The following is a 20,817-nucleotide window of genomic DNA, read 5'->3' as shown; positions in this document are numbered from 1 at the left end:
GTGACCCACGTGGGGTCTCTGCCCCACCCCACTCACATCGAAAGGGCCGTCTGGATGGCTTCCGCCTCAACTGTGGAAGCGGAGCCTAGACTCGCCCCGAGAGGCAGGTGGACGCCAGACCCACCCGCTGTCAGAGACTGGTGTGCGGGGTCTGGGCCACCACTGCTTAGCTGAGAAGTGTCAGGCCTTAGCATGGGTGGGAGACAGCCATCAGGGACCAGAGCACAGCTTGCAAAGTGAAAGAAAAGCCTGTGGGCACCATGCAGGTAATACAAATGACGAAAATGGGTCACACAGGGAACATGAATTCGTTGCCAACCTTTAAAAATCATTAAATTTTATGTAAAGATCTGGATTGTTGGTTTTTCCTTAAAAAAGCAGATGATGCGGGACCCTTAAGCCTGTATCTCACATGGAAACAAACAGCTACCACTGAGCAGGCGCTGTCCTCTCAGGAGGGCAGGCTCTCTCCAGTCTGCCAGACCTGACGACTCCTTTGTCAATTGCTTGACCCCTGGGCCAGAGGGTCCTCGCAACTTGGTTTGCTGGGGCAGTCCCAGTGTAGACCTATTGTCCTTGTTTAAGTATCAACAGCATCACCCCCTCACTTTATTATATGGTCACCTAGACATAAAGCACAAGCCACCACACACACACACACACACACACACACACACACACGCGCTGACCACTGAATTCACACAACCACATGTCAAGCACAGAACCCTGTTATAAAGTGATTTTATTAAATTGATTTGGACATACTGTAGGTCAAATAATATTTTCCGAAGATAACAATTATGGACTTTAAAGCTCGACATAAAATTAGTAGCTTCAAAAGTGTTAGTCATATTCCCCAGCAACAGCATGATAAAATAATTCAACTATGTAGAAATATAGAACTCTAGGACTAGCTGGAAACTCAGAAATCATTTAGCCTAATGTCCTCATTTTGTAAGTGAGAAAACTAGACTCAAAGATTAAGCAATTTGCCCAAGCTCACATACCTAACAGTAACACAGCTACAAATCAAACCAATTTTTCCTAAACCTATAATTCTATCGGTGATATTTCAACTGGCTCTCTATCAACTAAAAGTCTAGGCTTTTCTCTAACGCTCCACACTACTGTGACATGGAAGTGTGTTAAGACACTACAGTAAATCGTAGTCGAGGAATTCAGGCCTGGAAGGGGCTTTATCAAATAACTAAGCCAGCCCTCTCTTTGCGAAAATGAGGAAACATGAGAAGCAACTTCCCAAGGGCTTGTTAACAGAGATGTCTGGATCAAAATTCAGATGGTAACAAATTTACCCCCAAATCCCACCTCCAGTTTCATGGCTCACCCAGTAAGTTATGTGCTCCTTTTAAATCTCCTTTATGCATTGAGGTTTTAGTTATACAAGAAACCCTTCCAGTCAAACAGAAGAAATTAATTCAAATATGAAGAGAAAATCAAGCTTCGTTTCAGTATTTCGATGACTATTTCGGGTAGTTCATTTTCCAACCTCTCAGACAGTGGACAGAGACCGCTAACCTGAACACCCATTTCAGAGCTTTCAAAGAGCCTTAATTTCCCCAAAGACTTCCTGAGCAAAAGGACTACATGTGGGAAATCAACGAGAATAGGAATGAGAAGGGAAACAAAGTTAAAAATTAGTTGCTTTTTGTTGTCATTGGGGACTTTTGGTCTTCTAAACATTCCTTGAGTTCCTCCACATGAGTTTTTAATACCAATCTAGCCAGAAAAAAAAAAAAAAAGAAAAAAAAAAGGCCTATAAATGTCAGGATACTGAGCAGCTCAGTATCTCTCCCCCTCCCCGCTGCACGCTGCCCTCACCGCCGGCCGCCACCTCCTGCTCCGGAAGCTCCCCGGCAGGACCGCGAGCCCCCTGCAGCCGCCCCTGTGCTGCCCCCGGAAAGGCCTCCCTGCCCGCTACCTACCGCTGCCCCCCGCCCCACCCCCACTGCTCTAAATCTTCACCCTAGGTTATTTTCTCCGTATCACTTAATCACTACCTCAAACTACATTATTTATTTGTTTACTTGCTTATCATCTGTCTCCTCCACCAGAAGTCAACGCCACGAGAGTAGGGCCCTTGTCTGTCTTACTCAGTGGTATTCCCGGTACCTGGCACAGTGCCTGGCACGTAGGAGGTGTTCAATAAATACTTGTTGAATGAATGAAGAAAGTTCATGCCTACAAAGGAACTGATATGTAATCCTCAATGAAAAGGTATCGAGGACTCCTACACATTATTGCCCCAAAATCACAGAATCAGAGACTATTATTAGTGAGGCCTCCTACCATCCGCTTCTCCTATGGTCTCCCCAAGCTAGTAAGGGGCTCCCCTTGTTACCAAAGGAGCCTGAGAGGGCAATTCTGGATGGAGAAGAGTTCTAACTTTGCTTGCTTCTTCCTCCCTATTTACATTCAGCTATTTCCAAAAAAATTCAAGTTAAAAATATGTGATGTAGCCACTAGAAAATTAAGTCTGACTAACATAGAGACACAGTGATTAGCAGAATTCACAAAATTAAAGTTCAAGGGCATGTATGTCTGCCAATGATTTTGCCAACAGACAAAGTAAATGGAAATTATGAGTCACCTAAAATCTAAAATGAAATTTAATGCCATCTAGGAAGGGGTGGATATTTGTGGGTATTTTGAGGATATACAGGTACAGTGAGTTCAGAAGTAACGGGATATATGGACAGATACGTAGAGGCTGAATCGAGTGGTGACCTCAGAAATACCAGAACACTACTTCGCGGGAGCCGGCCGTTTTCAAATGCATTCACCAGTATGCTTGGATCAAGAGAAGGTCGGTCATGAGCTCCCGAAACGGGGGAGTATCTGGGGTGACTTTTAGGTAAAGTGTAGACAGAAGGTGACTCAGGAGGCTGGGCAAGGATCATGGTTTCCTGTGTAGTGTTTCAACTATGGAGGCATCGCGCCAGAATCCCAGGAAACACATACCCACGACTGGGACCTCACAGCCTGTCCTGGGCAAACACGCGGAGGGATTCCAGATTCAAAGTCAAGCTGTGGAACACACTTGGCATGAATCCAAAAAATCAACCTCACACGTGCCTCTTGGAAAACAATGTTCTGCTGGGGCTTGCTGTAAAAATTTCTTGGGTCAATGTAGGTATTTACAGGGTTTTCCTTCCTAGTGGCACTTATGGGTTTTAGGATTTTTATCTCTTAGCAAAACGCTTTATATAACTGATATTTTGAGATGGTTTCTCTCCTTTGTGTGCACTCTCTGGTGGATGCAGAGGCTGGTGCTCTGACTGAAGGCCTTCCCACACTCATCACATTTGAAAGGTTTCTCCCCTGTGTGCACTCTCTGATGGATGCAGAGGCTCGAGCTCTGGCTGAAGGCCTTCCCACACCCACAGCATCTATAGGGCTTCTCCCCGGTGTGCACTCTCTGATGGATGCAGAGGCTCGAGCTCTGGCTGAAGGCCTTCCCACACTCATAGCATTTATAGGGCTTCTCTCCTGTGTGGACTCTCTGATGCATGCAGAGGCTAGAAGTGTGCCTGAAGGCCTTCCCGCACTCTTCACATTTAAAGGGCTTCTCTCCGGTGTGGACTCTCTGATGCATGCAGAGGTTTGAACTATTGCTAAAGCCCCTTCCGCACTCACTACAGACATAGGGTTTCTCACCTGTGTGAACTCTCATGTGAATCTGAAGGTGTGAGCTCCAGTTGAAGGCTTTGCCGCACTCGTAGCACTTATAGGGCTTCTCCACCGTGTGGATCTTCTTGTGTCTATTGAGCTTTGTCGTGGTGCTAAAGTCCTTCCCGCAATCATCACATTTATACGCCTTCTCTCCTGTGTGGTCTCTCCAATGGATATGGAGCTCTGACAGATGAAAGAAACCCTTGTCGCACTTGTCACACTTATGGGGCTTCTCAGCAGTGTGAATTTTCTGATGCATAAAAAGATCTGCTCTCTCAGAGAAGAATTCCCTACACATGGGGCACTTGTAGATCATGTTTCCTATTTGGTATCGTGATTTAGCGGAGAAGATTTCCTCACAACTACTACAGTTACAGGGCTGCTATTTCACAGAGTCTCTCACTTGGCCATTTTGGTGCTTATCTCAGGCTGGCTCTGCTCGGGAGGTTCGAGGCCGGCCTAAGCTCTCCCCTGCCTGTCTTTCTATGGAAGGTTCCTCCCTGCATAGTGCTCCTCACTCGGTATTATTATTGATTAGAAAGTGACATTTACTTCCACGTGGACTCTGTAACTCGTTAACACAGAACTTTCTTTGAGATCCTGAGCTGCCAACATTCCAAGGGGCTCCCAAGGTAGAAACCTTTGCGTTTTTAAGCCCCTGGAATCTTCCTCTTGCAGAATAATCTCGTACTTCTCAGTTGCAGGAAAAGGTCTGCACAGTGTCCCCTGTAGCCAAGGGTGCGATACTGTGTGCTGGTCTCGGTCACCAGGAGCCTCCCCTTGCAGAGTCACAATGACATCCTGCCTCCTGCACATCAGACAGGAGCCTCCCGGGAAGCCAGCGCCTTGGGTCCAGGTGTGTCAGTCCTTCCTGGTGAGGATTCCCTACGCAGGTGTCACTCCGGCAGTCTCCTATAACAGAAACATAAATACTTACACTGAAAATGCCTTTCTTGTCCAGAAAATTGCTATGGATTCCATAATTAATTTTATAAACGTGACAGCAGTAACACAGACCTTTTTTGATCTTGAGGAAGGAGCTCTTATCTTCCAGAGAGACGTGTCTCTTGGATTTGCAGGTCTGAAGAAGAGAATTTGTAGATATCATGCTCCTGTTCATAGCCCAAGTACATAATCCAATTACAACCACTTACTGTAATTATCTGAGCAACATCAAGGGAATACTATTGAAAAAGAAAAGAAATCCTCAGAAGACCTACATGTGAGTATGAGAAGCAGCTGTCCTGCATAAAAGGCACACGAAGGAAAACGCACTCCACTTGGAACTTCGGAAGGGAAAATGTTGCTTCTGGAGCTGAAACATAGTATCGAGTCACCTCCCAATCCACAGAAAGAATAAATATATGACAGCATCAAATGTCATTCCCTTGCTTAACTGTCCTCCATGGTTTCCTGATGTACTTAAAATCCAAATCCTTAACCTAAAAACCAAGGTCCTGCATGGCCTTGCCCCCGAGCTCCCCGACCTCACGCGTGGCTTGGTGTGTGAGCCGCCTCTCCCCTACGTAAAGAAGGCCCCTGGCTAAGGCTCTATTTTAACCTCTTATTTGATTCCTTCAAAGCGCAGAGAACCTGTAATTATCTTATTGTTCCTTGCTTCTTGTTCTGTGTCCCGTACTAGACTATAAATGCCAGGAGGGAAGAACTCTGTCTGTTGCTCGCTGTTACATCCTGGCAAAGGGGAGGTGGGGAGGTGTTTCAGTTAGCATTTGTTGAACGCATCTCCAGAGCACTTTATGACACCGCCTCTCTCCTGCAGACGTGGCCTGCTTTCTTCTGCTACAGCAGATAAAGGTACATTTTCCAGTGCCTTGTTACCAGGCTTTTGATAACCAACATGGGACAAAATATATACCAAGCAGAAGGAGAGGAAACAGAAGAAAATTCCAAAATATTCAATCTGAAATCTTTTGAGGTTTAGGATGCCTTAGCCACCTTTTCATGCCCTGTTCTTTATACTCAGTAAGTGATACTTCAATTAATTAATGAAATTAACAGATCTTAAAATAACACTCTCCATAATATGTTTTATATAAATAAAGACAGGGTACATGAGGGATTGAGATTTCTTCAACATTAAAACTGCAAAATAAATTGCAGTTTCTAGATGGAAGTGTTAGAATAATGAAATTCAACTAGATAAACAAAATTTCAGCAAAAAAAATATAGTCAATGTCTGAAAAAGTATATATGCATCTATCCTCTGACCCAGTAATCACACTTCTAGAGCTCTATCTCAAGATATACTGCAAACTAGGAATGACTGATGGCCCAGTTTATTGAGGCAGTACTTGTAACAGCAACATTGCCAACAACCCAAGGCCCGTCCACTGGGGAGTGGCTGAATCAGCTCTGGGACTTCATTCAGTGGACAACTGCTCAGCCATTGAAAACAGGGAATGAGGAAGAGCATGATGTACTGATGTGAGTGAACCCAGATAACACTGTTCACTAAAAAAAAAAAAAAACAAAAAACACAAGGCATAGAATAATAGCTCAAACATGCTACCTTTTGTGCAAAAAAAGAGGGGAATATGAATTATTTAAATATTTCTTTACATGATGTATAAAAGTAAACATGGAGAAGGATAATACAAAATGAATTTTTTATTGAAATATAGTTAATTACAACGTTCTATTAGTTTCAGGTGTACAGCAAGTGATTCTGTTATACATATATATATATTCCTTTTCAGATCATTTTCCATCAAAGGTTATTGCAAGATATTGTGTATAGTTCCCTGTGCTATACAGTAGGTCCTTGTTGTTCACCTATTTTATATATAGTAGTGTGTATACGTTAATCCCAAACTCCTAATTTATCTTCCCACCCCCATTATCCCCTTTGGTAACCGTAAGTTTGTTTTCTATGTCTGTGAGTCTATTTCTGTTTAATACAAAATGAATTTAAATGGGAGGAAGGAGAAAAGGATGAAGTAAAGTTTCTCTGAATGTAACTTGTGATGTAGTTTTGACTTTGGAGACATATGAGTGTTTATAAATTCAAAAAATAAAACTAAATAAACAAGAAAAGCAATCCCTAAATTTTGAAAACAAAATGAAGAAAATGAACCTTAACTTTCAAGTTGGTGACACAGCCACAAACGACTTTTGAGTACAGCAGACTGATCATACACACTCGGGGGACATTCTGTTGATAAGTAAAGCTGCAAAGAAGTCAAACTTCTTTCAATAGTTTAACTTAGTTATAACAACGGTGGTGTTTTCATAAGGTAGGATAATGCAAGTGAGTCATTACGGCAATGTGGTTAGGAACCAAGATTCGAGGTGAGACAAATGAGACACAAATATAAAATCAAAGGTAAGGAAAAAAATCCTGTAACGTAAAATTTGACTTGGAAACATCAGTTTGAATTCATATCTTTTTTTTTCTTAAGGCTGTCCATCAAAAAGGCCTGGAAGCAATGACAACCGACAGCAATGGTCCCTTCCCTTATAGACCCTTTTCCACCAAATGGCACAGGGATCCTTGCAGAATGCCTGGTCTCAAGGCCAGAGCAGCACTTTATGAAGTGAGCCTGGGACACCTTGTCATGCCAGAATGTAAGAGAGTCATGGCAAAGGAACACAGATGCCAATTCATGAAGAGACTCCTGCTGGCCAAAAATGGGACAACTAAGCATCAAAAGGAATAATGAATGCAAGCCACTGAAACACACTAAATATACAAAACCCCCGAGTTCACAATGACGACAAGGGTTGGGGAGGAGCGGAAAAAGTAAGAGAGGGACAGACAGAGGCAGAGAGACAGACTCAAGGCACTAGACTAAACTGAAAGTTATAGGACACCAATTTTTACCTTTTTTGACACTTGGCAACTAAAAGGAAAGAATGAAAAATCCTTCGTCTATGAACTATCTTTCAAGATGATGCAACAATCCAGCTAGGAAACACGCAACCCTAACGATGCGTGATTCAGACCCCGGTAAGAAATGGGTGAAAACGTCAGATGAAAGGCTGATCGAGAACGTTTTACATTTTGAGGATCTGGCTGTCAACCCCTGAACCCACCAATCCATGATGTCAGCGTAACTCCAAGGGGCAACAGGAAACACACAGCGTCATCTGCAACATTCCTGCCAAGCATGCCTCCAGGACTCATTTTTATTTGAAGGAACTAGGAGGGCTAGAGGAACTACCAGGATACCAGCAGAAAAATATCAAAATGTGACGCAGTCCACAGGACAGCTACCCATTTCTGCAACAAGTAAATGGCATGGAGAAAGGGGGAGGGGGGGGTTGGGCTGCTCTAGATTACAAAGACTTGAGATAGAACAACCGTACCAGCCAAATGTAACTTGAAGACCTACCTTCTTCAGAATCTGATTCAAATAGGCCAGCTGCTAAAACGGACAACTGGGGAAGCACCGTTAGGGACTAGGTATCAGATGACACAAGGAACACTGCTCACTGTATTCGGTGTGACAATGCCTTTGCAGTTGTATAAACAAATGTCTGTATTTTTTGAGATTTATACTGAAGTTTGTAAGAATGAAAGGACACGATGTCTGAGATGTGTCTTAAAATGCTTTGGCCAAAATAAAAACGACAGACAAAGCAAATGAGGGAGGATTGTTGTAACTGTTGCTTCTAGGTGATGGATAAATGATGAATAAGCTAATCTATCTTCCTTTGTGTATGTCTGTAATTTTTCATGATAACAAAACTGGTTCGTGTCGGGAAAACATTCTTTTCCTGCTCCTCCTGCAATGACAAACTGATCCCAGGACCCGGCACATTGCACAGAGGTGAAACTGAACTAAACAGATGCACTCCTCCAATGGCTGTGACTTCCCCAATCAATCCTGAGCACGTGAGAACGTGTGCACCGCAGATGTCACTGGAGAGCAGAGGGAAGGTGACGGTGACAAGCAGGGGACACAGGGAGCAGTGCTGCACTCCGCCCTCCTTCCCTCCTGAGCTAATTAACCGAGACGCCATGCGGTTCTCCTGGTGCCCTCCCTCAGAAATGAAGCAGTGAGGGTCAAGGCATCCATCCAGACTGGCCTCAGGAGAGGCTGACTCTGCTCAGAAGGGTGGAAACACCAAGCTCAGTGATGTGAAACTCCTACAGTTGTCGTACATGCACTCCCGCCAGAGTTTCTCTGGACGAGGAGTCAGGTACTGCCATTCCTTCCAGGTAAACTGCCTGTAAGTCTCACCGCATGAGGGCAAGCTACATTCTGCAGGAAAAAGCTCAAGCAAAAGAACCTCCAGCAAATTTGCCATGTGACCAACCAAAAAACAAAAGGAGGACAAACCACCACCAAGGATCCTCACTGTAGCCTTTCCTAAAATAGCACCTGCCTCACTGCTTCCGTACATACAAAGGAGACTGTAAACCCAGCGAGTAGGTAGATGCCACAGAAGTCTACAGATCCCAAGGGCACAATGTCCCCAAGATTCTCTCACTCAAGACGACGTCTCCTATCCAATGTCCCATAATGGCTTTCAAGGGGACAGCCCATTGTTTGACTGTGAGGCCACCTGGGAGACCTGAGGAGGGAGGAACCTTGCACTGAGGTCACCTGGCACTGCCACGGGCAATGTCCCATCTGTCCACGAGACCTCAGGGGCACCCTCAGCAGTACAAGCCTTCAATTTATATTTGAGGAGAACCTCTCAAACAGGAAGGTTAGAGTCCAGCTGAGAAGTGACAGGAAGAAAGCTTCAAGTAGCCCATCTGCCTCAAGTCCCCACCTTCCATGAAAAGAGCCCTCTTCTCTCCCTGTAGTTTGTCCATTAGCAGCTGTGCCTCATCTAAACCTTGTGACACCAAACAATACCTGAATTTGTACCCATCTCCCAGCACAGTTAAAAGTGAGGGATCAGCTAATAAACAACTGTGGCTGAAATGCGAGGAAGTAAAAAAATGAGTCCTAAATACAAAGAAACTATGCCCTGAGAGAATAAAAGCTCTGGGCCCTGGCATTGGAAAGGGTCATCTGGAAACAGAGACGCAGGATTAATGGGCTGGGAGAACGGAGCTGTTGCCCTTTGAGTGCTGATCGGGCCAAGAGCTCTCAATTCTAGACGCAGATTCAACCACCACTGTGCTCAGGAGGTAACACTACTACCGGACTGTGGTCTGAGGCACCGCGTCTGCTGCAGTGGCCTTGAATTTCCTTGCAGGCAGATATGCCTGCAGGGAGAGGAGCCCACTCTGGTCACACCTGCAGGGGGCAAAGGTCAAGAGGAAGGTACAGAGGGGGGACGCTGATTTTCTCTCCAAATTTCGGCCTGAATCTGTTGCAGAACTTGAAGATAACAGTCCCTCCACCCTAGGAGGAAGCTCAGGACACTGGGGAGGAAGATTCTGAACGTGGATTTTGAAAGAGGATTATTTAAACTACTTCTGTATACGCCTTTCACGTATTACTCTCTTTTACACAGCTGGCCCCAGAATATGATTCTGCACAGGAAAAATGGGCGAACTAGTTTTTCAGATTTCTTGTTAAAATGATCCGATGCTTGCAAAATAGAAGGACCCAGGCTGCACAGGGCAGGTGTTGAAGAACGAACAGAAGAGCAGGCGAGCAGGACACTGAGAGTCACTGTCCCACAGGGCCCGGGCGCTGGGCTGACGGGAGGCGTCAGTGTGGCTGCACTCAGCAGAACCAACCACCCAACACAGAGGCGCAGGCCGGGCAATGGCGACCAGCAGACGCTCCAGAACGCTGACTCGGATCTCGATCACACTCAGTACAGGTTGGACGTGAAATCAAGACCAACCACCCTGACCCAGCAGGAGAGAAATCCAGTCACGCTCGTCAAGGAGTTGGCACCAGAAGCCTCGCCCTCAGACTGTACCCACGCACCAGGCCGGCTGCTGTTGTGTGCTGTGCTGCAGGTCCTTCTACAGTATTAAGGTTCCTATAAAGCATTAAATATAAATAACCCCACCCTAGAGTAGCAGACTCTTTAATACATCAGTTAAATCTATGTCAACAGAGATCAAACTAACTTCCCATCTAGAACCAGATCTGCCAGAACATGTGGTTTATAGTTCTGTCACTCGAAGGGATAAGGGCATACTTTCTGGGAAAGATAAAAATGAAACAGAATAGGAAAGAAGACATTCCTATGCCTCCAGCCTCAACCAAAAACCCCACCACCAACTGCAGTGCGCTGCACCGGCCATGTGACTCATCTCCCCCACTTGTAGAGCAGGCATTGTCATGGGGCCTGGAGAAGATTCTCAAAGATAACCAAAGTGCCGTAGCTCAGATGATGATGCCCTAGACTAGTCACTGTGAAATATAAAGACTCCAAATCAACTTGCAGGTCTCGTAATTACTGGGAAGTGTTTTACGGGAAGATCCCTGTGTTCCCAGCTGCCCTAACACATGTTGGTTCATGCCATGTTGTTTAGTGTTTGATTTATAAATGATACTCAAGAGAATCCAGCTCACCCAGAAGCAGGCCTAGAAGAAAGTCACCATTGATGCAACAGTCCTGGAAATTGAACTCAGATGCAGGATCGGCACATGCGTGCATGCAGGTATACGTTCCACAAACATGTAGCACCCAGCATTTGTCAGGCAGCGGGCTACACTCTGCAAGATCCTATGAAGAACAACACAGCCACAGCTTCTGCATTCGTGTGGTTTACAGTCTAGGAGAGGAAGGAGACAGGCCCAGCATCATGCAAGTGGTGCTGTGGCCGAGCAGGCCCCAGGGACACAGCTGCACGAAGGGGGGCATACTAACTAGTCTTTCGTGACAAGGAAGACTTCTAGTAAACTCTACTTTTAGACTGAAACCGAAAGGACAAACCGAATTAACCATGAAGGGTAGGAGGACAGAGGGTCTTGGCCTAGAGAAGGGCAAGTGTCTAGAGACAACCAGGACCACCAAGCCTAGGAGCACACGTTCAGCATGTGGAAGGCAAAAGGGGGGCTCTGCCCCGCTCTTACCTCTACCAGATTATGATGTGAACGGACACTTCCTTAGAATAAAACTCTAAGGTTCAAAGTCAAAGGGGAGTGGGCAGCAATGGAAAAGAATGTTCCGTCTGGAAATGAGAGGGGAGGCTTTCTAATTGATTTGTAGCTTCTGCTGTGGCCACCTCAGCCGTAGGAATCCCTCCTCAGAGCCTGGCCAGTGAGGGAGTGTGGCTCATTCCCGCGGGACCAAGACAGAGCCTGCCTGCGTGTCACAGCCTGGGACAGGGTGGGGAGCATACAAAACTCCACTCACCCGTCCCTGCCACTCCCCTTCCCACAGCAACGGTGACTCCACATCTCCCGAAATCATCATAAACCCTGCCAAGGGATCACCTGCTAGAGCAGTCGGAAGACTACATGCCCCCTAACGGGCCAAGAATATGAAAAAGCTCCAGCCTCACCCAGAAGTCCTGATCGCTAGAAAACATTCCAAAAAGAAATAAGATTCCACTCTTCCTCTACACTCGTCAAAGCCGATGAAAACCTACAGTCAATCCGACAGCATGATCCTGAGAGCGTGAGTCTCTGTGTAGCGCCAGTCCCGCTTCCCCAGCTGCCCCCACTCCTTCCAACGCTCAGCCCACTGAAAGCCGCCTCTCACCCCGAGAAGTAGCACTTTCTGCCAACCTTTTTTATCCTGCAAAAAACACACACTTGCCAGCTCTTCCACCAACAGTGTGACTTTAAGCAACTCACTTAAGCCTAAGACTCAATTACCTCAAACGTAAAAGAGAAATGATACTCATATCCATCTCTCGGGGCTGTTACGAAAATGAAATGAGACAATGCACAAGCCTAGGCCCCATAAACTCTCCCCCGTCCTTCCCTCAACTCGTTGAACATCGGGAAGGCATGCTGTTTACTGGAGGGTGGCTTCAGGAACCTGCAGTGCTCAGCCGTCAACCTGTCACCTCCCAGCGTCCATACGCTTTCCTGACTGCAAACTCACTTCCTGTTCGGGATCACCTCTCCCTGTCTACGCAGCACTGATGGGCCAATAAATCAGGGTGCTCTATCCTCCCACAGTGAAAACCGAGTCCCCAGACCTTCCCCTCCTGAGTTGGGGAAAATGCTAATAAATACTGGCTACAGAATGACAAAGCAATTCTTTTCCCTAAAAACTCCTCTTTTATCCAATTTCCTAGCTCAGAGTCAGCTGGGTTTGCCGTGGTATCCATCTCTTCCTTCTCCTCTGTCCCTGCTACGCACAGAAATGTTAAAGTCTGCTCTAAAATACGTCCTTCACATTCTGTTTTCCTCGCTCACTCCAGGTTCAAGGCCTCTCCTACAACACACTAAGCCAAGAGCCTGACAAACGGCCTGGTTCACCTTAAAACCATGCTCCAGCAAGGCGCACTAGGTCAGATGCCTTCTGGGATCCAGCAGGGAATATAACCGTGTGCTCTTGTCCGGCTTAAGACATCAGGGGCCAGGGGGCCCCTCCCACCTACTCCCCTTAAAAGCATTCATTCCTACAAATAAAACGTCAGCAGGCTGAAATCAGTCCACCAGCCACAAGTTGAGTCTTGCAAAAAACCCAACTTGTGAGCACGGGATACTGAACAACTGTCCAACCTCGGGAAGCTCAGTTCTTTCCAGTTACTGTCGTAGACCAGCAGTTCTCAAAAACCAAGACTCTTGGGGGTTCCAAAACCCTTATAAAACAAGATCAAAATGATTTTCAAAATAACAGTAAGATGTAGTTTACTTTTTTCACTGTGCTGACACTTGCATGGAGGGTGCAGAAATACTGGCTGGTAAACTGCCGACTCCTCAGGCCCCTCACACAGAGCCCTACGGCAGAGGCACCAAGTGATACCAGTAGTCAAAGTGTTCTTCACCTCCAGGGGCTCACAGTAAGCCAAAGTTTCACTTAAGAATATCCTTGGGCTTCCCTGGTGGCGCAGTGGTTCAGAGTCCGCCTGCCGATGCAGGGGACACGGGTTCGTGCCCCGGTCCGGGAGGATCCCACATGCCACAGAGCGGCTGGGCCCGTGAGCCATGGCCGCTGAGCCTGGGCGTCCGGAGCCTCTGCTCCGCAACGGGAGAGGCCACAGCAGTGAGAGGCCCGCGTACCGCCAAAAAAAAAAAAAAAAAAAAAGAATATCCTTGAAGAAGCAATAAAAAAATAATTTTACTAAATCTAGACCCTTTTATTATATTAATTACATTTATGTTAAACATATTATGTTTATTACATTGATATGAAATACATACAAATATATTTTCAATGTATATTTATCATATTCTAGATTAAAATGGAAGCATACCAGGTCGCATACCCAAGGGCAATGGTTGCCTAAAGGAAAAGCATTTGTATAAATGTAACTGTCTGAGCTGCAAGCTGAACCGCCTCTTCTTCTCGACAGAACATCATTTTTACTTGAGTGACTACACACTTGCTATGCAGACTTAGGTGCTGGACAGACATCTCAGATAACAGGAAACTGATGGTATTTACTGCCAACTGTCAAATCCGAGCTTTCAAGTGAAAATTGGGATTTTGGAAAACTCCTGTCACCATGAGCTCTCCAGCTTCCTGAGACTTGAAGACTTTCCTGATGAGACTGACAGCAACACTTACCGTGAATTTTCTGATATTACATGTAATGGAACATATAAACATTCTCAGGATCTGCAAAAAGTGAACCAATGTTGCCCAAATGACCAATGTGTCAGGTAACAAATCACTGTGGGTAAAAGATCTATTCAAAGTACAAAAGAGACCAGGGATTTTTAACATAGCACAGTACAAAAGGTTCACCGATAGGACTGCACACTGCAACTAACCTGTAGGAACCTACCACTTGTCAAGTTTCGGTATCGTGTCACAAATGAACTCACAATTACCTGAAAAGGCTACCGAAATCCCTTTTTCAATTCTCTTGTCTGTGAGGCTGGATGTCTTCATCTACTTCAGCTAAAACAACATATTGCCAAAGATTGAACACAGAAGCAGATGTAAATATTGCCACTCTTCCTACTAAATGTTTTCTTGTTTTAGAAAATAGCTATTTTTCATACAAATGTAATTTGTGTTAATGTGTAATGAGTTTGTCATTATTTTTAAATTAATTTTTTTGTGAAGTTTTAGTCTTCATTTCTATTATAAGCATCAATGCCCATAACCCACACAGACAGAAAGCTCTTTGAGGTCCGTAAATAACACTTCTTAAAGCGTAAAAGGATCCAAAGACCAAAAAGGGGTTGAGATTCCATCTCAAACCGACTTTTTTTTTTAAAGCTGAAAGTATGTGAACAAACTGTAAGATGAACACTTACTTATAGCTAGTAATTTCCATCATCAGCCATCATTATTCTGGTTGTAAGAAAAATACCCTCCAAATTCCTCTACAATAACCCCAAAGTCAAGTTCCGTACATGAGAAGATTAAAAGATGAACACTACAAGAAATAACTCTTTACCCAGAGAGATGTTTTATAAAGGATTCAGAAATTATCCCATTAGGCAGAAGTCACTAATGTGTTCCTCTAAGACCTTGATTTTGGTTCCAAGGCCTTGTGATTCTTATCATCCTATATGGTTCCCCCTGGACATAATGGATGCCCCTGTTCATGGACAGAGAACATGGAACGTGTCCCCAGCACGGCTAGGAACTCGTCCTCCTCACAAACCATCAGGAAGTCCCACAAATCAACTCACTCAGATAGTAATTGGGCAGTGGTATGCTAAGGAACCTCTGCTTGGCCCTTTTCTACAGGCCTCGGCAACAAAAAATAAATGGAAAGGCTGTTCAGGTCCCTGGTGCCTGCATGCTGCAGAGGAACAGGGCTAAGAAGTTCAAGGCCATCCCCGTGTGCTGCAGGGACCTGGGCACACGACAGAGGCAGCATCTACCTCCTTGTTAATCTCACTACCAGAAAATTCCAGTCTAAACTACACATAACAGGGTATAGCTGACCTAGATACTCAAGCTCCACAGGCCCAGTCCACCTCATCTCTGCTCGGCTACCTGTCTCAGAATAACTTGATTATAGCAGTCACTTGTAACGCATCGATTAGGACTGTGAATGTCAAGCCCACTCTCTCTTGCTCCTACATCACCATCGGTCCTTCAATAGAAGATATTAGCGGCCTGGAAGACACCCAGGCTGGCTGCCCAAAAGGCCCTTCCTATTTCCCACACTTTTCCCAGTACGTCACTTCTCAAGCTACCAGGGCCGCTTCTCCTCATTACAGTCCCTCTGCACGGGCCCCGGGCCACCTCTACGGTAACGGGTCACAGGGAAGTCCACCTTGTAAGGTCCTAGCCCTCGCACCTTGGTGGCTGGCTTCCCCCAACACTCTACGGCAGCCCCAAAGGCCTCCAGCTAGTCCGCTCCCACACCTCATCTGCCCTCAATGACAACCCCCTGCAAGGCCCAACTGCGGGCCGCGTTCCTGACGTGTGCTTCTCACTCACAGAGGTGAGAACACAGGCTTCCTCATCCTCCAGGCTGACCTCAGGAACGGGAAGCTGGAGGCAGTCCAAGCTGAGGGGAGCCTCGCTTACAGTGGCTCAAGCACGCAGCTCTCTCCGGGGCCTAAATCTCCCGGGGCCAAATGCCCAGCCTCACAACACGGTCCAGGCTTCTATCCACCTAAGGGCCAGTTCAGGTGCTCACGCGCTGCACCTACTCACTGGCGTACCACACGCTTCGGAAAACCACAGTGGCCTCAAAGCAGGCTCCTGAAACAGTCCGTCAGTCACCGGCCACTGGCTGCCATTCACGCGGCGTCTACTCAGTAACCTGCCCTGACCCCTGTTCCAACACTCCCCGACCTGGCGCTCAAGCAGCACTTCCTGAATCCACCACTGATTATCAGCTGCCTTGGTAATTTATAGGGACAGTTTCCCTGAGGGCACTGAGGCCAACTTTTTAGGTCAAAGGGGTTTCTGAGTCTGAGCAGGAGTCTCCAACTCACCTTTAATGACAACAGTGGGTTTTACATCACTTCTGATGCCTTCCTCTCTGCTTCCCCGCCACCAGTGGGTGAGAAAAGACTCCAATCTAGTGTGACCCCTGAGCACTAAAAGAGAGCCCCTGCCACTGGCTTCCTCAGCCGCTCGCCCAGGATCTCCCAGGGGGCCACCTTATCCCTACCCCGACCACGTTTCCTACTTGGGGCCCCACGTGTGTGGGCTCCTCTCTCCCCGCCCCCTATTCCTGCCCACACGTCCTGAAAGTCCTAGGTTCCCTGACCTCGCGCCTAATAAAGTTCTCAGTGGCTAAGGATCTGGGCTCTGGGTTTTAATGATCCGTAGGGAAGAGAGCTGCTTTGCTCGTGTCCTTGGGACAACTGCTCTTCGTGTGACTTGGTTTAATGACTCCTAATGGAAAAAAGACAAAAGGAACCATGCCTGATTTTTCTTTAACTAGAAATTATCTCAGAGGCTATGAAATTAGGTCTGGAGAAGGGCAACAAAAAGTATAGAGGGAGTGAGGCCAAGTTTTCTTCTGAGTCTGAGAAGGAAGTCTGAGAAGGACAACTGCCTGTGTGATTACGGTGATAAAGGATGACATAGGTATATACTCCTCAGCTTCCCTCCAGCCCAGTCCTCCCACAAAAATGACCTCTGGAATGACACAGCGGGGCGTGGGCCTGGCTCTGCCACTTGCTGTGTGACCCCGGTTGACCTAAGACTGATCTGTAAAAATATGGATAGTCGTGTCTACAACCCTTTGCTGTGATAATTAAAGAAGATAATAAGTGGGAAAGTACTTATCAGAGTGCCCACAGCTTGGCTGAAGCCAAATAAATGCGAGTTTCCTTATTTTGACTAGTGCATGACACACTCCTTCATTTGCCTCATCTCACAGGCAGAGGCCTCCCAAGACCCCCCAGTGTGCCTCCCAGTAATTACGGTTCCTCCTCTGCTCCAAGTCAAGCGCTGCTTTCACACCTTCGTGTCTGTCTCCTGCACCTCCCGCTTCTACCCAGCAGTTTTTCCTTCTTGACTCTCTATTCATAGGATTGTCTTAAAATCCTTGACTGCAGTGACATTTCCTCACACTCTGGACTCCACCACCACACCACCTGTTTCCTGCTCTTCGACACTGTACACAGGAACGCCCAAGGAATGGGACACGATGTGATTTGCTTCACTGATGGCCCCTATGTGAGTACCACATATAAGGCCCAAGTTTACCTTATCTAGTAAATGTGTAACATCTATATACATTAGGAATCATAATAATTTGGTGGGTGGAACACTGGGCTTGCAGTAAGAAGTTCTAAGTCCAAATTCTTGATCTGACACTGAACAGCTGTGTGGGCACAGATCACTCATTCTCAGCCTCAACTCACTCATCCAGGAAATGGATGGTCAGACCCACTGTTAGTCATACAGATGCTCACCCTCGCTCTCATCACGGAGCTTAAGGGCCTCTGCCTCATTGTGTCCCCAGGAAGGAGCAGCAAAGACCGGGAAGCAGTGGGGGGTATGGGAGGGGGACTGAGAACAAAAGCTTTTCGGGACACAACAAGGATGCTTAGAGAGTCAATGCACCTAAGCACTACAGCCTGTAAGACTGTGCCCTCGCCTGCATAGCCTGCCTTTTCCTGTCCCTTCCCTTTGGCTGATTCCATTGGCTTTGTCTTCCTCAGGGGACCAGCCTTTCACAACTGGGCCAGGGGATTCCCCTGCTCCAAGGCCTGCAGGAGTGGGGCCGGGGCAGGGCCGGGACAGCAAGCACAGCAGGCTCAGGTCAGAGGAGCTCTAATGTGCAGTGAGAATGACTCTCGTTTATCAGACTTGATTCCTCCTCGTACTGCTGGAGGAGTAAGACCTACAGGGACAAAATCCACGTTCGGGCCTAGAAGAAAAAGGACCAGAGACTAGAAAGCTCAAGCCACCCTCAGGGAGAAGCAAAGGAAATACCTGAAGGTCACACAGGGCCTGGCCAGCTAAAGGAAGGATACACACAGACTGGGCCCAGGAGACCGCGACAGAAATGAAAAGTGGATTTTTAACAGGACTGTCCCCAGTGATGCTGGGATTGGGAGTATAACGGTAGTTGGCAGGTCAGAAAATTAGAGATTTGGGATTCTGTTTTTTTTATGCATTTTAAAAATTGTGGTTAAAACTACATAATATAATGTACCATCTTAGCCATTTTTCAGTGTAGAGTTCAGTAGTGTTAAGTATGTGATGTGCACATTATTGTGAAACCTCTCCAGAACTTTTTCATCTTGCAAAACTGAAACTCTGTACCCACTGAACAACTCCCCCTTCCATTCTGCTTTGTTTCTATGAATCTACTTTAAATATCTCAGATTCTGGCTATTTTTATACCTGGGTCACAACCTGTAACTTGTTCTGTTTGGCAAACCAGGTAAGTATGTATGGGCGTGACAGAGCTATGCAGCAGGCTCACTCAGGAAGCACGAACTGCAAGAGCAGCTAACTTCCTACAGCCACACAGAGACAAGCATAATCCTACAACCGCACAGGCCATGGCCATCAGAATTCAGGATTAGCATGGAGAGAAACGCATCACCACCCCACTCTCAAAATGAGCCAGGGAATGGTTACAAAACCCAGTGCAGAACGTCAGCATTCAGGCTTTTGACCTGGTAGGACTAGCACCTGAGGGTGATCAGTGCCATTTTGGAAACATACGCTATTAAAGACTACTAACAAATTTGGCCAGTGGTCCCAGCGAACACTCCTCACCTCCAGGAACTCTAGGCAGAAATGTGCATAGGACTGAACCAGAAATACAAAACACATGAATACTTCATCATTAGCTAGGCCTGTGAATCCCATTCCTGATGCAGCATTCCACAGTGGGGCTAGATCACATGGAGAACTCCTTTTCCCTCTGTTAGTGGTAACCTTGAGCTTGAGACCAAAGTAATTATGGGCAGAACAGGAATTCATAAACTACTAGGCCTGTATCTCAAGTCTTACTACTCATAAAAAAGGAGGCTGACTGAGGGGACCCAAGTCAACACCAGAGAGAATGGAGCCACAAAGGGACAGAGAAGAGAGAAAGATCATTTGCCACCATGCCCAGGTAGACTCGCCCAGGCTTCCAGACAGGGCCGTGGCCTGGAAGTCAACCCAGCACCCGGAGGAAGAGAGGAGAGCAGCCTCTCTTCCCCTGGGCTGGTCAGGAGCAGCCCCAGCCTTCCCACCCTGCCAAGTAGAGTCAGTAAAGAGAAAGACACCACACCTCCCCACAGGCTTAACCTTCTCACTGTGCACGGTAACTACACCCACTACGGCAAAGGCCACTGAAACGTCCTTTATCTCACTGAGTCAGTTCTCCTCGTGCAGGAGGGACGTGAAGTCAGGGCAGGGAGAGGCCCAGAGCTGAGAACTCAACCTCTGGCAGTGAGGGAAAAAGATGAGAAGCCACATGCCCCAGGCCAACAACCACTGAGACAGGGTTCTCCTTCCTCTTGCTGACCAGCCATGCATAGCAAGAATGTAAAGATTTATCATGAACGTAAACCACAGCGATCCAGACTGCGTGTTCAACTGGAGTATTTTGGATTTCAGCAATGACCAAATAAAGAGGAACAAATACCTGTCCTACGTAAAATATATGTTGTCTTCTTGAGTCAAGCTGAAGGAAAAAAAAAATTATTTAAAAATGATCACAAATCCAAAGGCTCAAAAGAAAATGAAGGAAAAAAATGCTTGTGCTGGAAACACGCTGCTCTCAGAATCATGTCTGCACAGAGACTGATGTAACAGAGTCCCCAATAAGAAGACTTTCAGGAACTCAAATTTAAGGAGAAAGCTGCTGTTCAGACTTTGGAAGAAAACACCAGAAACTTACGGAGTAACAAACTCAGCTTAAAAACAAGCTGTGATATCTCAGTGAAGACAGGACCAATGGGAAAGAAAACCAGGAGGGCATCAGTCTAAAAAGCAGGTTTCTGGTCCCGAAGGCCTTCAGGACAGCAAAGGAAAATGGAACAGAGAGAGCGAAGCTTTAGTAGCCAATGGCTTACATGAAATCAAGAAAATCAGACTCCAGAGGTACAAAGAGGAACTCCAGATGGGACAAAGGTGCTTCTGCTGTCTTCAGAGTTAAGGAAAGTTGTCTAAGGCCTAGAGACCTCAAAGCCAGAGAGAGGCAAGAGCTTTCTTAGAAAAATCATGAGACAGGGAGACTTTCTTCCT

At 46.3% G+C, this 20,817-nt stretch overlaps 2 protein-coding genes across 8 annotated transcripts in view; both read right to left on the bottom strand.

Moving 5' to 3' along the window:
* RFLNA (refilin A) overlaps positions 1-20,817 on the bottom strand; it is a 244,657-nt gene that overhangs the window by 209,262 nt on the left and 14,578 nt on the right. Inside the window, exon 1 of one of the 3 annotated variants that reach the window (XM_067701168.1) lies at positions 3,676-3,816. The exons of the other annotated variants lie outside the window; for them this stretch is intronic. The gene's annotated coding sequence lies outside the window, so the exon portion shown is untranslated. Of the gene's footprint in view, positions 1-3,675; positions 3,817-20,817 lie in introns of those variants that run through there. 3 annotated transcript variants of the gene reach the window in all.
* ZNF664 (zinc finger protein 664) overlaps positions 725-20,817 on the bottom strand; it is a 34,671-nt gene continuing 14,578 nt past the window's right edge. For 3 of the 5 annotated variants that reach the window (XM_067701160.1, XM_067701158.1, XM_067701159.1), the window contains 2 exons: positions 4,708-4,771; positions 725-4,602 (listed from right to left, as the gene is read on the bottom strand). In XM_067701160.1, the coding sequence (XP_067557261.1) occupies positions 3,221-4,006 (786 nt within the window). In that variant the 5' untranslated portion in view covers positions 4,007-4,602; positions 4,708-4,771 and the 3' untranslated portion in view covers positions 725-3,220. Of the gene's footprint in view, positions 4,603-4,707; positions 4,772-4,910; positions 5,006-20,817 lie in introns of all 5 variants that reach the window. The other 2 variants (XM_067701162.1, XM_067701161.1) reach the window with 1 other exon arrangement.

The sequence above is a fragment of the Pseudorca crassidens genome, chromosome 12, assembly GCF_039906515.1.
Source record: "Pseudorca crassidens isolate mPseCra1 chromosome 12, mPseCra1.hap1, whole genome shotgun sequence".
In the NCBI taxonomy this organism is placed as follows: domain Eukaryota; kingdom Metazoa; phylum Chordata; class Mammalia; order Artiodactyla; family Delphinidae; genus Pseudorca; species Pseudorca crassidens.
This window is presented reverse-complemented; position numbering and strand designations above follow the sequence as displayed.